The following is a 16,492-nucleotide window of genomic DNA, read 5'->3' as shown; positions in this document are numbered from 1 at the left end:
ATACTAAATCCACAAAGTAGTCAGCTTTATTTTTTACAATTATAATAGATGTTTCAAGGCTGTAAAACCCCTCACTACACACTTTATACACTTTTCTCAGACAGGCATTAACATTTTCACATGTCTCTCTCAAAGTTCAAACTTTCATAGAAAAATAAGTCCAGTATTATAGATTGAAACTAAAGATCAAAACCTGTTGTCAGGTGCAAACATTCATCACTGGCAGCAAAAGGTTGATAAAGCTTTTTAGCTTTTGTTCGGATAATGTTGGCGTCCAGCGTAATGTTCTTTTTCCTGCAGTCACTGATCCACAAAACTAAAGCAAACACTTAAGGAAAAGTGTAAACAGCACCTAATCAAAAAATGTATCAATTTTGCAACGACATCATTAAAAAACAAACGATACTCATCCCTACTTGTGATCGGATAACTGAAAACGTGTTAATAGCAGGTGGAAACAGACCTCGGTTTTGTTAGAAAACATTCTTCTACATGTGATCAAATGTGTTCAATATTTGTGCTTGGCATCTTCAGTTCAGGAGGTGTTGAAGTCTATAACGCTGATGGCAGGATCAAGGCCTCCAACACGCTGGAAAGCAGATTAGACCTTCTAGCACAACAGGTAGAGGAAAAAAGTCTCATTTTTGTTTTTAGGGTCTCATTCGAGTTCTTATATTGTGTTTTTCTGCTTTCACAGATGATGCCTGACATCAGAGTGAATTTATTTGGTGCCAACCCAAACCGCAAGTTCACAGACTAATCGACTGTTACAAATACACTTCAGAAGAGCTGAGGTTTGATGGGAAGATAGTCTTTTAAGGTCACGGCAGATTTCCTAAAGAGGAAATCAGTTTTTTTATTTTACTTTTAAAAATGGTGCCTATCAGTTTCATTTTATTATTCATTTTAGGCCAAAGAAAGTAGTTCACACTGAAATGTGTGTTCTTGTCACTTTAAACCTCTCCTTTGAGAGTTTATTTAGCGCTTTCTCTTTGAATATCATGTCACAGATAGGGAAAGTAGACGCCTGACATCTTATCTCAGCTTGTACCAACAAAGAGTTATAAGCACTCAGGAATTTGCATTGTGTCAATTGTTGTTAGCTAAGCTAGCAGCCTAACCAGTTTTCCCTGAAAAAAGGGGGAAAAAAATCTCTTTCATTGTCTTAAAAACATGGATGCTTTTATGCTTTCAATTGTAGTGCAATTACATGGATAAATAAATCAAATATAGTTTATTTATAGCATGTCTGTGTCTATTACAGTAAAACAAAACCGTGTTTATTGGTTACATCAAGTCTGAAATCTGACATTCGTACAGATACGCTACATACATCTCAAACATTAACAACACGATGCCCTCTCTTGTGAAAAAGAAAACCTATTAGTTGCAAATTAGCATCATTTGTTGTGGTGCAACAACGCTTTGCATAATCAAATCAGACTCCAGATGAAATACAGAGGCTCTTAAATGGAACTCATTTAATAAAGTACAGACACCTATATCAGTCTTGCATATTCCAAATGTACAGATTTCTTATCGCAATTATTTAGACATATGAATAAGAAGCCTCTGAGATTGATTTTTTATCTCTCAGAAATCAAGTCTTCAAGGAATAAGCTTCTATAAACTTGTTGGTATTGATAAAATAATGTGTTTTAAACAGAAATGTTTCCCACGTTTTTTGTTCTTTTCTTGGTTCTCTCAAAATTAAACTACTCGTATCATTTCTCGGTTAGCTTTCTTTCTACCAAATGTGAAAAGAAGTCAGCAAAATAGATGTTCTACCTAAACAACACTGCCAGTCAAAGGTTTGGAAAATGAAGATTTTTTTTGTTTGTTTTTCTCATTTTACATAAAGTAAAAACAGTAATATTTTACAATAATGTTACAATTCTAAACAATTTTACTATATATTAATGGATTTACAAATTGTTTTCCTGTGATAAACTGATTTTTCTGCATCATTAATCCAGTCTTAAGTGTCAAAAAATCTTATAGAAATTATTTGAATATGCAGATAAAGTTAAGTCAAAATTATTAGCCTTCCTGTAAATCTTTCTTCTTTTTTAAATATTTCTCAAATTAGGTTTAATGGAGTAAGGAATTTTTCACAGTATTTCCTATAATATTCTTTCTTCTGGAAAAAGTTGTAGGGTTTAGCTAGGATAAAAGTTGCTTTAATTTTTTTTAAAACCATTTGAAGGTCAAAATTATTAGCCCCCTTAAGCAATATACTTTTTGATAGTCTACAGAACAAACCATCATTATACAATGATCTGCCTAATTACCCTAACCTGCCTAATTAACCTAGTTAAGCTTTAAATGTCACTTTAAGCTGAATACTAGTATCTTAAAAAAAGACAGAACAATATTGTTTACTGTCATCATGGCAAAGATAAAAGAAATGAGTTATTAAAACTATCATGTTTAGAAATGTGTTGAAAAAATCTTTCTGTTAAACAGAAATTGGGGCGAAAAAATAAACGGGGCTAATAATTCTGACTTCAACTCTATGTATGATAATAGGGAGTTCTGGTTAATATTTCTGTAGTAGAAACCATGAAACACTACTAGAATTATCTAGAGAACAACGGTTTTATTCAATTATTATTTATTAACATTTTTTTTACAAATATTAATTAGAAAATTACAGTTATAGAAATCCATATCAATATTGGTAATTATGACCATTATTAATAACTGAGGACCAATTATTATATTTTTATATTTATAATTAAGCAGCAGATCCACATATTAAAATGATTTCTGAAGGATTGTGTGATACAGAAGGCTGGAATGATACTGAAAACTCAACTTTGAATCAAAGTAAAATATATATTCAAATATAAGAGGAACTGTTTTGACAAGAAAATTCAATCGGAGTGAGCAGAAGAGACATCTTTTTAAAACATTTCTTAAAATGTATATCCCAAAGTTTTGACTGCCAGTGTTCTGTATATAGTACTTTAAAAAGCCACTGGTAGTTTTAATATTAAATTAACCTTTTGAGATTTTTTTCTTTTTAGTGTAAAACTTGAGTGTGAAGGATAAGGCTTTGTTGCATTTCAATATATTTCGCACTCAACAAAATCAATTAAAGAAGCATTAAAAATATTAATCTGACGTTATACAGTCTACAAACAACCAGACTGCAGACGAAGCCCAGCAGCGTCTCCACAAACAGAGATTTAATGACAGACCACAATTACGCTGAATAAACGGTCTGATTCACTGAAAGAGTCGAATCATTTTGAAGATTCAGATTCATCTCAACTTTGAGTCGAGCTTCTTCCTGCAATCTATAATATTTGTCATTGTTGCTCACTATTGATAAATTCATTATGTTGCTTTAAAATCGATTGTATCAACTGATTTAAAGACATTTCAGCTTTTTTTTTCCTGATTAAAAGCAGTAGAGTGACAAAACATACATTTAGAAGATTCAGATCCCTCTAAACTTTGATTCTTTCTGCCATCTAAATGCACATTGACCCTGTTCATCAATAGATACTGTAAGTGATTGGCTTTAAGGATAATTCTGTATATATTTTTCCTCTTTAAAAGGGATTCAATGGGATAGAGCCAAAACAGATTTAGAAGATTCAGATTCATTTTGATTCAAGATTATCTAAGTGCACATTGACCACACTGAAGTGCACATTGACCATTCAAGATTATGTAAGTGCACATTGAGTGCACAGGTGTTGGTGAATAGTCATAACAGACAATAATCAATAATCAAGAATCATGTTGGTTTCAAATTGAGCATAACTATACTGTAGGTTTAAAGACATTATTTGTTTGTTATTGTGTTGGAATTAACTGTAGATGCTAAAATGGTGGCCCCTGAAGCTAAGCAGGGCCGCACCCGGTCAGTGGCTGGATGGGAGACCACATGGCAAAGCTAGTTTGCTGTCGGAAGTGGTGTTAGTGAGGTCAGTGGTGGAGTGCTCAACATGCAGTCTGTGTGGGCCTAACGCCCCGGTATAGTGAAAGGGACTCCATACTGCGAAGTGCTATAGTGCTAACGGAGCCTTTTCACAGTGCATAAATAAATCATTTTGAATCATTCTGGTTTAAAATCAATTGTATCAATTGGCTTTAAAGTTATTTCTGTATACATTTTTTGCTTTTTAAAGGGTCTGATTTAATGGCAACACGCATTTAGTAGATTCAGATTCATTTTGATTCAAGATTATCTAAGTGCGCATTGACCCTGTTCAGAACAGACAATAAGTAATAATCAGGAATCATGTTGGTTTCAAATTGAGCATGACTATACTGTAGGTTTAAAGACAACTGTTTGTTGTTGTGTCGGAATCTGTAGATGCTAAAATGATGGCCCACTGAAGCTAAGCAGGGCTGCGCCTGGTCAGTACCTGGATGGGAGACCACATGGGAAAGCTAGGTTGCTGCGGGAAGTGGTGTTAGTGAGGCCAGCAGGGGGCGCTCAACCTGCAGTCTATGTGTTGGTGCTAATGCCCCAGTATAGTGAAGGGGACTCTATACTGTCAGTGAGCATCGTTTTTCGGATGAGACATTAAACTGAGGTCCTGACTCTGTGTTCATTAAAATTCCCAGGATGACCTTCGAAAAAGAGTAGGGGTTTAACCCCGGTATCCTGACCAAATTTGTTCATCATGGCCTTCTAACCATCCCCATATCATAATTGGCTTCATCACTTTGTCTCCTCTCCACCAATCAGCTGGTGTGCGGTCTGGCACAATATGGCTTTGAGTGTCCCGAACAGCCCTATATAAATGTAAGGAATTGTTATTATTATTATTATTAAAATATATATTTAGAAAATTCAGATTCAGCTTTGATTCAGTTCTCTTACTGCAATTTAACTAAGCCTTTTTACAGTGCATAAATGAATCATTCTGAATCATTTTAGATTGTATCTAATGGCTTTTAAGATATTTCTGAATATATGTTTTTGCTCTTCAAAAACTGATTCATTGCTCAGTAGATTCAGATTCATTTTGATTCAAGATTATCTAAATGCACATTGACCCTGTTCAGAACAGACTTTTTGTGTGTGTGTGTGTGTGTGTGTGTGTGTGTGTGTGTCGGAATCAACTGTTAATGCTAAAAGATACATTTAAAACATTCAGATTCAGCTTTAATTCAGTTCTCTGTCTACAATCTAACCGAGCTATTTCACAGTGCATAACTGAATCATTTTGGTTTAAAACTAATTGTATCGACTGACTTTAAGTTAAAGATTTGTTGCTTATTTAATGGGAGAGAGCCAACATGTACATTTAGATGACTCAGTTTCACTTCAACTTTGATTCAACTCTTTTTGTGCAATCTAAACACATTATTCCTTTTTATAACAGATCATGCTAGTTTGAAACGGATTATACCTGAAGGATTTAACGGACATTTTTGCATATTAATTGCTGTTTAAAGGGTTGATTCTATGGAAGAGAGCCAAAAACGTGCATGTAAAAGATTCAGATTTATCTCAACTTTGATTCAAGTCATTTTCTGCAATCCAAATACACATCGACTCATTCATAATGGATAAAAGAATCCTTTGTGAATCATGTTGGTTCAAAATTGAACATAATTGTGTTTTGAAAGACATTTCAGCAGGTTTTTTCCTATTGAAAGCTCAGATTCAAGAGTAGAAACAAAAACATCCATTTAGAAATGTAATTTCGGCAGTCTAAATATATGTCATTCTTGTTCGGAACAAATAAGCAAATCATTAGGAATAATATTGGATTAAAGATAATAAAGTCAGTTTTAAAAAACTTTAAGCATTTTTTTTTTTTTTTTTTTTTGCTGATTCAGCATTAGCGAGCCAAACCATCCATTTAAATATTTCAGATTCAACTCATCTTCATTTCAAGTCTTCTTTCTGCAATCTAAATACACAATGACCCTGTTCACAATGAATAAATCTATCGTATTGGTTAAAAATGATTGTATCTATTGACATAATGGACATTTCCGCACATTTTGTGCTGTTTAAAAAGATTCAGCATGTGAGCCAACCAAAACATTTTAAACATTTGGATTCAACTCGATTCAAGCCTTTTTTTCTTCAGTCTAAATACACACTGACCCTGTTCAGAACAAGATCAATTGGAGAGAGCCAGAATGTACATTTAGAAGACTCAGTTTCACTTCAACTTTGATTCAAATCTTTCTTTTGCAATCCAAATGCACATTTTTGCATATTAATTGCTGTTTAAAGGGTTGATTCTATGGAAGAGAGCCAGAACGTACATGTAAAAGATTCAGATTTATCTCAACTTCGATTCAAGTCATTTTTTGCAATCCAAATACACATCGACTCTTTTCATAATGGATAAAAGAATCATTTGTTGGTTCAAAATTGATCATAATTGTGTTTTCAAATACATTTCAGCAGAGTTTTTTTTCCTATTGAAAGGTCAGATTCATAAGTAGAAACAAAAACATTTAGAAATTAAATTTCAGCAATCTAAATATATGTGATTCTTGTTCAGAACAAATAAATAAATCATTATGAATAATATTGGATTAAGGCTAATAAAGTCTGTTTTAAAAACATTTCAGCATTTTTTTTTTGCTGTTTAAATCTGTTACTTGCCATATTTAAAAGACTCAGAGTCAACTAAACTTCAAGTCTTCTTTTCACAATCTGAATACACACTGACCTGGGTCACGATGAATACAAGTATCGTCTTGTATTAAAACTGATTGACATAATAGACATTTCTGCATATTTTTTACTGTTTAAATAGTTTGATTCAGCATTTGCGAGCCAAAACATAAATTTAAAAGATTCAGATTCAACTCAGCTTCATTTCAAGTCTTCTTTCTGCAATCTAAATACACAATGACCCTGTTCAGTATGGATAAATGTATCATGTTGGTTTATAACTGATTGCATTTATTAACATAATGGACATTTCTAATTTTTTTGCTGTTTAAAAAGTCTGATTCAGCATTAGTGAGCCAACCAAAACATTTTAGACGATTCAGATTCAACTCAACTTCGATTCGATCTAAATACACACTGACCCTGTTCACAACTTAAGAATCGATCATCACTAATAATGTTGGTTTAAAACTGATTGGAATTATGGGCTTTAGACACAAAGCTACATTAATTCAACACTGTGGCCAAAAAAACCTTCCAGATTAGTCAAAACAGGACCCTGCTTTACCTAAAGAATCCCCTTTACAGTTTTTAGGTACTTAGTTTGATTAGTTTAGTGTGTATTAATGTTAGCGTTACACAACCTTCTTGTGTTTCTCCCAAAGTTGCTGAAAGTCCTTTGGTTGGTGTGTCAATTTCTCTCCATATTTACCATTTCAATAAATCAATGTTTCCTTCTTCATCTCTTGGCCCATGTAGAAACAGTACTGTATGACATCATCAGCCGCTATCCCAGTAGCCCAATCAGGTGTTCACCAACACCCAGAAAATAGACCCCTTGAGCGATGCCGAAAAGTGGAGCGATGACCAGCGCTCGACACGTCGCTCCCTTGAGGAACGCTGAGGGCCCTTCTCGCTTTAAAATACGTCTGAAGGAGGGATGGTTGGCATATTAATATGGTAGAAGTTTATATGAGACAAATATAGAGACAATAAAAAACTTACTGTGCACAGTCAATGATGCCTCTGTATGAGTCTTCTCCTTCTCCCTTCTGTAATGTTTGTAGACGAGTCTTTATAACTGAAAGTGGAAAATATTTATTAATATGTTATTTAATTTTGTGTGTCTGTATGGTGTCATGGAGGTCCTGAAGATAGGGGAGTCATTATATAACAATGGTTTGTTCGGTAGACAACTGAAGAACAAATATCGCTTAAGGGGGTTAATGATATTGACCTTAAAATGGGTTTAAAAACATTTAAAACTAGCCGAAATAAAACAAATAAGACTTTCTCCAGAAAATATATATATATATTATCGGAAATACTGAAAAATTCCTTGCTCTGTTAAACATCATTTGAGGAGGGCTAACAATTTTGACTTCAACTATATATATATATATATGCTCACCGACCACTTTATTAGATACACCTTACTAGTACCGGGTTGGACCCGCTTTTGCCTCCAGAACTGCCTTAATCCTTCGTGGCATAGATTCAACAAGGTACTAGAAATATTCCTCAGGGATTTTGGTCCATGTTGACATGATAGCGTCACACAGTTGCAACACATTTGTCAGCTGCACATCCATGATGTGAATCTCCCGTTCCACCACATCCCAAAGGTGCTCTATTGAATTGAGCTCTGATGACTGTGGAGGCCATTTGAGTACAGTGAACTCATTATCATGTTCAAGAAACCAGTCTGAGATGATTCACGCTTTATGACATGGCGTGTTATCCTGCTGGAAGTAACCATCAGAAGATGTGGCAAGAAAATATCCCCCACACCATTACACCACCACCACCACCGTTGATACAAGGCAGGATGGATCCATGCTTTCATGTTGTTGATGCCAAATTCTGACCCTACCATATGAATGTCGCAGCAGAAATCAAGACTCATCAGACCAGGCAACGTTTTTCCAATCTTCTATTGTGCAATTTCAGTAAGCCTGTATGAATTGTAGCCTCAGTTTTCATGTTCTTAGCTGACAGGAGTGGCACCCGGTGTGGTCTTCTGCTGCTGTAGCCCATCCGCCTCAAGGTTGGACGTGTTGTGCATCCAGAAATGCACTTCTGCATACCTCGGTTGTAACGAGTGTTTATTTGAGTTACTGTTGCCTTTCTATCAGCTCGAACCAGTCTGGCCATTCTCCTCTGACCTCTGGCATCAACAAGCCATTTGCACACACATAACTGCCGCTCAATGGATATTTTCTCTTCTTTGGACCATTCTCAGTAAACCCTAGACATGGTTGTGCGTGAAAATCCCAGTAGATCAGCAGTTTATAAAATACTCAGACCAGCCCGTCTGGCACCAACAACCATGCCACGTTCAAAGTCACCTAAATCACCTTTCTTCCCCATTCTGATGCTCGGTTTGAACTGCAGCAGATCGTCTTGACCATGTCTACATGCCTAAATGCATTAAGTTGCTGCTATGTGATTGGCGGATTAGAAATTTGCGGTTAACAAGCAGTTGGACTGGTGTACCTAATAAAGTGGCCGGTGAGTGTCTAAACAAAATACAACAAAATTAAAAGGTTGCCAAACATATTCTCTCAATGATGCATAACCTCCATAATTATGTAAATGTTAAAAAATGAGTAATTATTTTGTGGTTGACGAGACTATATGAATTCTTTTTATACAGTTAAAGTCAGAATTATTAGCCCCCCTTTGATTTTCTTTTCTTTTTTATATATTTCCCAAATGATGTTCAATAGAAAAAGGAAATTTTCACAGTATGTCTGATAATATTTTTTCTTCTGGAGAAAGTCTTATGTTTTATTTCGGCTAGAATAAAAGCAGTTTTAAAAATTTTTTAAAACAATTTTATGGTCAAAATTATTAGCCCTTTTAACCTATATAGTTTTCTATAGTCTACAGAACAAACCATTGTTATACAGTAACTTGCCTAATTACCCTAGCCTGCCTAGTTAACCTAATTAACCTAGTTAAGCCTTTAAATGTCACTTTAAGCTGTATAGAAGTGTCTTGAAAAATATCTAGTCAAATATTATTAGATAAAATATATCGGTTATTAGAAATGGGTTATTAAAACTATTATGTTTAGAAATGTGTTGAAAAAAATCTCACTGTTAAACAGAAATTGGGTAAAAAATAAACAGGGGGCTAATAATTCTGACTTCAACTGTGTATAAAAAATGAAAATTGTTATGTGAAAAGATTCTGGAATATAAAATTAAGCAATATGTAGAACATCTTATGTATTATTAGCAAATTACTTATCAGTTTGTTCCAGCATCATTTAATTAATGAAAAGCTTGATTTGATCTATGTAAATATAAGTCTACACTAAACAATAATAATCCAATTATATATACTTCATCTACAATTTTATACTTTCAAAACGAGATTTATTATAATGCTATTTGGTATATTTGGACAATTAAGACTAACCATAAATGTTTTATATCAGTTTTAATCACATTATCAAAAATTATTGAATTAATATCTGTGTTTAATGTAACACAAATTTGCAAATAAATAACTATATTCTTATCTATACAGTGCCTATAGAAAATCTTCATACCCTTTTAAAATATTTACAATATTTAAAATATTTACTTTTTCTCCTAACCTGTGTCTTTCTACAACTTTATCCTGAAGGTCTTCTGAAAGCAGGGTGTAATGTGAGTAAAGGCACAGATTTTCACAGGGTCTGATGATTTTCTATATGCACTGTATACTTCTACATTACAGTTTTACATTCATTCGATCTGCTACTTGCCATTTTTGTGTAATTATTTGTGAATTAACTGTGAAAACAAAGAGTAAGCAGATCATATTCGCCACTTTTTGACTTTATAATAAACAAAGCCTGATGGGGTAAAAAGTGGGTGATTGGTTTTGTGTGAGTCTATAAACAGAATAATGTTTGCAGCGAGTCCTGCCAAATCTTCAAACACAGACGCCACAGTGGCTTGCCAGTGTTTCCACCGTCCAAATAATCCACCTTCCTCTTTACTGCCGTTTCAGGCAACAAGCAATTGTGTCTCTTACGATACAAAAGACTAGCTGTAAACCAAAACCCTTTGAAAGGCAAACTTTGCAGACTTTGTGTGTTTTTCAAAGCCAATGAAATGTTTGGGATCTAAATATCACAGCAGGATTGAAGCAGAGCGCATGGGGTTCACTAATTAATCACTAGCAAACAAAAGACTCATTCTGGGCCTTTATGAAATACAGAGTGACCTAGTTAGGAGACTTTGGTGAAAATGTACTCAGAAGTCAACACAAATAGTATAGTATTAAGCTTTTGTGGGGATTGCATTCCTTGAAGAGCTATGTACGGTAATTTGTTTGTTTAATCTACTAGATGAAATAGTAGAAAAAAAATCACTTTTTCTTTGCAGAGCTACCTCTAAACCTACCAAGAAATAAAAGTGTATATATATATATATTAAAAACAATAATAACAAAATAAAAATGAACATAAAAATGAAAGCTATGAATGAAATATACATGTAACTTAAATGTATAAAATGTTAATGTATTAGTATCCCAGTTTTTGACCCATTATATCCAAAATCCCAAATATGTGTTGCATTATATCATTCATGTATTTATATATATATATATATATATATATATATATATATATATATATATATATATATAATATATATATATATATATATATATATATATATTATTAGCCCCTGTTTATTTTTTTCCCAAAATTTAACGGAGAGCAGATTTTTTTCAACACATTTCTAAACATAAAAGTTTTAATAACTCATTTCTAATAACTGATTTATTTTATCTAATAATATTTTACTAGATATTTTTCAAGACACTTCTATACAGCTTAAAGTGACATTTAAAGGCTTAACTAAGTTAATTAGGTTAACTAGGCAGGTTAGGGTAATTAGGCAAGTTATTGTATAATGATGGTTTGTTCTGTAGACTATCGAAAAAAAATTAGCTCAAAGGGTCTGATAATATTGATCTTAAAATGGTTTTAAAAAAATTAAAAACTGCTTTTATTCTAGCCGAAATAACACTACCTCCAGAAGAAAAAAATATTATCAGACATGCTGTGAAAATTTCCTTGCTCAGTTAAACATCGTTTTGGAAATATTTAAAAAATGAAAAAAATTCAAAGGGGGGCTAATAATTCTGACTTCAAATATATATATATATATATATATATATATATATATATATATATATATATATATATATATATATACAACACACATATACACATATATATATATATATATATATACAACACACATATACACATATATATATATATATATATACACAACACACATATACACATATATATATATATATATATATATATACAACACACATATACACATATATATATATATATATATATATACAACACACATATACACATATATATATATATATATATATATATATATATATATATATATATATATATATATATATATATATACATATATATATACATATATATATACATACACATATACAGTTGGGTTCTTGCACTCCAACTACGAATACAGTCATGCCCAGAGTTGGCACAAAAGACCACAGCAGGGCAACACAAACAACATGTCTGTGTCTGAAAACATGAGACGCAGTGATCAGGAGTGGTTGCGACATGTTGTCGTGCCAAATAGCTCGCAAAACTAGTCCCACATCATTCTTCTGATTGGTTCACTGCTGTGGAACTGACATTGATGAGCGCTGCTGCATGTAAAAGCTAAAATGAAGTAAAACTAAAAAAATTTTTATCTTCTCATGTATAAAAATGCAGAGTATGTGCGAGACAATGCAAAAGACGCGAGTGTATAATGGTCAGTACCTCTGTCAACCGTGTTTGCGTAGAAAAACAATAGAAATATAAGATTCTGTCTCAGCTCATGCACATGTAAATCAGACTGAGTTCCATCTCTACACACACATACAGGATAGAACAGTTGAACACTGCACCCGCTGTTATGGATGAACACATTGCTAGAATTTTCATTAAAAGAGATTTCGGTTTCAAAACTTACCGAATCTTAAACTTGATGCACAATTATTTTTAATTCTGTTGTTTAAGGAGAAGGCTGAAATTAACCTTTGAATGTTTAATAATTATAAAGTCTTATTTTTCATTATTTATTTTGAACTTTTGCGTCACAAGAAACTCTTCAGTTCTGTAGCTGATTGTGACAAAAAATCCTGCCTGTTCAAAAACAACAGAAAAAAGCATGCACGGTGGTTTTGTTGCTTATTCCTATTGTACCGAACCCGTATCAAAACGTGACTTGAGTTTCCCATTCAACATCAATTACTAACACCAGCGCCACCCAGCAGTTTCTAAGTAGCACAGGATTACAAGTGCTTTTTAAAAGCTTAGACGGCTTGGACTAACTCAATTTGACATTTATCAGTGTGCTTTTATAACGAGAGAGAGAGCCACCAGTGTTCCTGTACTCTTCTCTTGCCTTCATCTCACCGTCAAGAGGAGTGACAGCGACCGCCGCCACTGAGCCTGCCGTGCAACCGGCCATGAAAGACTGCAGGAATGGCGCCCGCTCCTGGGCTTTACAATCCTCTGCCCGGCCCACAGCGTTGAGGTTGGCAAACAGAGGGAAGTAGATCATGGAGAACGGGACGTCCCTGAAACAGAGATGGGACAATGAGCTGACGAATGTAGACATCGCTGCAGGACGTTATTGACGAATCGTGATCGATCATTAGAGTCTGTCAAACGTGACACTGGGAAATACCACTCCATTTATGAAAAAGTTTGAATGTTTTGTAAAAAAAAATGCAATGAAGTTGAGAGTCTGTGATTTGTTAGTTAAAGTAAGAAGAATAGATTTCCAGTGTTTTCTTTGACAAACTTAAATGTGTTTTGAAAATGAAAACAAATCTTGATTTTGATGTCTGTAACAGTCAAAAAAAAAAAAAAAGGTTGGAAAAGAGGCTAAATAAAAGTGAAAATGTTACAGAATTACCAAATTAAACAGCTTTTCAAACAATCGGTTTTCAAACTGTCCAGAAAAATGGGTAAGCAAATACTTCAGGGTTTCATGTTTGGGTTTAAAGACAACATCTCTGGCTTTGCATTTAAAATGGCCATTTAGAATGAATATGTTCCTTGTTCAGACTGGCACTTTCACTGCGTTTCATAGGTTATACAAAGCCTAAAATGCACGATACGTGACCATTTACACTCATTGGGCATGCATGTACTTTTCCACAGTCCTTACTTGCAGTCTACCAGTGGTTTAATGGTTATATGTGAGGGACCTGACAAAACAGGGAACAATGCACAATAATCCAGAAAACCAATCAGAGAGTGACTGTAAAATAGCCACGCCTCCACTTTCAAGATTTTTATTTCCGTCTGTCCATCAGCATATCCAAATTAAAACTGGGTCTTTAACATTTTCAAAATCCTCTGTTTTTGTGGGTCGAAGAACCCGGAGTAGTGTGAACGCCATGGCATAAACGTCAAAAATAAACATATGTATATGCAAATCCCCACCGAAAGTATTGCGGTCGTGTATAGAAAAATAATGCAATAGAGTAAACTAAACGCAGAATAAGAAACAACAAGGTTGTGTACTGAAAGATAATAAGCGTGAATTAAAAATGAAAACGTGTTAGGACAAAATCAGATTTCCCGCTCAAATTTGACTGTTTTGTGTGCTGTGGTCTTTTCCTCTTCGCTCGTTCCCACATTCTGCTCTTGCGTTTCCAGAAGATGCAATTCGAGTTTCATTTAACGCATAGGGGACTTTAGCGTCATCATTGGTCCACTAGTCTAATTGACAGTTGCTCATCTATCCAATCAGATGAAGGGGGAGCTAATGTCACTCCAATGCAACTCAATGGCAGTGATTTAAATGAAACTCGAATTGTATCTTTTGGAAACGCAAGCACAGAATGTGGGAATGAGGACAAATGGGGAAAAAAAACTTAATTTAGTCTAAACGCATTTTCATTTTTGATTCACGCTCGTTATCTTTCAGTATGTGACCTAATTGTTTCTTATTCTACGTTTAGTTTTCGTGTTATAATTTTACATGCAATGCCTATTTTTGATATATGTGCGTTCATTTTTGATAAGTGACCCCGATACATTCATTCATTTATACATTTTCTTTTCAGCTTAGTCCCTTTATTAATCCAGGGTCGCCACAGCGGAATGAACCGCCAACTTATCCAGCACATGTTTTACGTCGCGGATGCCCTTCCAGCCGCAACCCATCTCTGGGAAACATCCATACACACTCATACATTACGGACAATTTAGCCTACCCAATTCACCTGTACTGCATGTCTTTAGACTGTGGGGGAAACCGGAGCACCCGAAGGAAACCCACGCAAATGCAGGGAGAACATGGAAACTCCACACAGAAACGCCAATCGACCCAGCCAAGGCTCAAACCAGCAACCTTCTTGCTGTGAGGCGACAGCACTACCTACTGCGCCACCACCGTGATACATTTCACAGAATTTTGATCCCATACCTATACTTTAAAAAGCACACTAGTGAAAACAACACCTCAGCCGTTGCAAGCAAAGCTGAATCATGGTTTATTATGTTGTGATGGAATAGTCAAACAAGTCAAACTTAATACACAATCACAAACACTTTACTTTAGGTCTAACTACCATAAATAATATAGTGAAAAGACTGAGGGAATCCAGAGAAATCTAAGTCTGTGTAGAGCAAGGCAGGAAATCTCAGTGTGTCCACCTTTGAGCCCTCATATGGTACTGTGTGTAAAAAAACATCATGCTGTGGTGTTAAATAAAGTCTTGTGGGCTCAGGAGCACTTCAGAAAACCACTTTCACTGAGCATTGTTTTCTGCTGCATCAATTTGATTCTCTGTCACTCAAGGAGAAAGCTCTACTTCAGTTCTGTGCAATGATGCCTCAAGAGTCACAAACACAGTGGAAATGTGTGCTGGGGTTCACAGGTTCTGGGAAGTCTCGAAGACCAAAGCAACCGTCGTGGTATTAGGTGCAGCAAAGCAATAGCATGAGTGTCTGACAAATGTGCAAAGATATCGCAGACATGGAGGGCTCATATACTGCGTTAATACAGAGAAATGTTCCAGTTTGCATGGGAAGTCTATGTTGTGCAGGTGAATATGAAGGTGCTTGATTGGCCTCCAGTTAAGAGATCTTATTTATAAACATGACGTATGCACAAAACAGGATTGGAAGTGTGCGCAGGTTTTAATAATAATAATAATAATAATAATAATAATAATAATAATAATAATAATAATAACAATAATTCCTTACATTTATATATACTCAAAGCACTTTACACATTTTGGGGGGAAATCCACCACTAGTGTGCAGCATCCACCTGGATGAAGTGACGGCAGCCATATTGCGCCAGACCACACACCACACACCAGTTGATTGGTGGAGAAGAGACAAAGTGATGAAGCCAATTAAGATATGGACATCCTAAGATTTTTAATGACCACAGAGAGTCAGGACCTCGGCTTAACGTCTCATCCAAAAGACGGCGCTCACCGAGCAGTATACAGGGTGGACCATTTATATGGATACACCTTAATAAAATGGGAATGGTTGGTGATATTAACGTCCTGTTTGTGGCACATTAGTATATGTGAGGGGGCTCATGAAAGAATAAAGTTACGTTAAAACCCAGTACACCATTGTTTTCTTGTGAAATTCCCAATAAGTTTAATGTGACACATGACCCTCTTCCTATTGAAAAAACTAAAGTTGGATCCAAAATGGCCACCACCCATCTTAAAAAGTTTATCACATATACTAATGTGCCACAAACAGGATGTTAATATCACCAACCATTTCCATTTTATTAAGGTGTATCCATATAAAAGGTCCACCCTACAGAGTCCCCTTCACTA

General features: G+C 34.7%; 2 protein-coding genes across 2 annotated transcripts in view; one reads left to right on the top strand and one right to left on the bottom strand.

Annotated features, from left to right (window-relative positions):
- atp6v1e1a (ATPase H+ transporting V1 subunit E1a) overlaps positions 1–1,237 on the top strand; it is a 10,034-nt gene extending 8,797 nt beyond the window's left edge. The window contains exons 8-9 of the mRNA XM_056451463.1: positions 535–622; positions 698–1,237. Of these exons, the coding sequence (XP_056307438.1) occupies positions 535–622; positions 698–760 (151 nt within the window). The 3' untranslated portion in view covers positions 761–1,237. The remainder of the gene's footprint in view (positions 1–534; positions 623–697) is intronic.
- A 3,822-nt stretch (positions 1,238–5,059) lies between these two features.
- Positions 5,060–16,492, bottom strand: part of slc25a18 (solute carrier family 25 member 18) — a 29,168-nt gene continuing 17,735 nt past the window's right edge. The window contains exons 7-9 of the mRNA XM_056451462.1: positions 13,080–13,243; positions 7,610–7,685; positions 5,060–7,533 (exon numbers count right to left, since the gene is read on the bottom strand). Of these exons, the coding sequence (XP_056307437.1) occupies positions 7,392–7,533; positions 7,610–7,685; positions 13,080–13,243 (382 nt within the window). The 3' untranslated portion in view covers positions 5,060–7,391. The remainder of the gene's footprint in view (positions 7,534–7,609; positions 7,686–13,079; positions 13,244–16,492) is intronic.

This window comes from Danio aesculapii, chromosome 25, assembly GCF_903798145.1.
Source record: "Danio aesculapii chromosome 25, fDanAes4.1, whole genome shotgun sequence".
NCBI classification, from domain to species: domain Eukaryota; kingdom Metazoa; phylum Chordata; class Actinopteri; order Cypriniformes; family Danionidae; genus Danio; species Danio aesculapii.
Note: the sequence above shows the minus strand (reverse complement) of the source record. Positions and strands in the feature narration are given on the sequence as shown.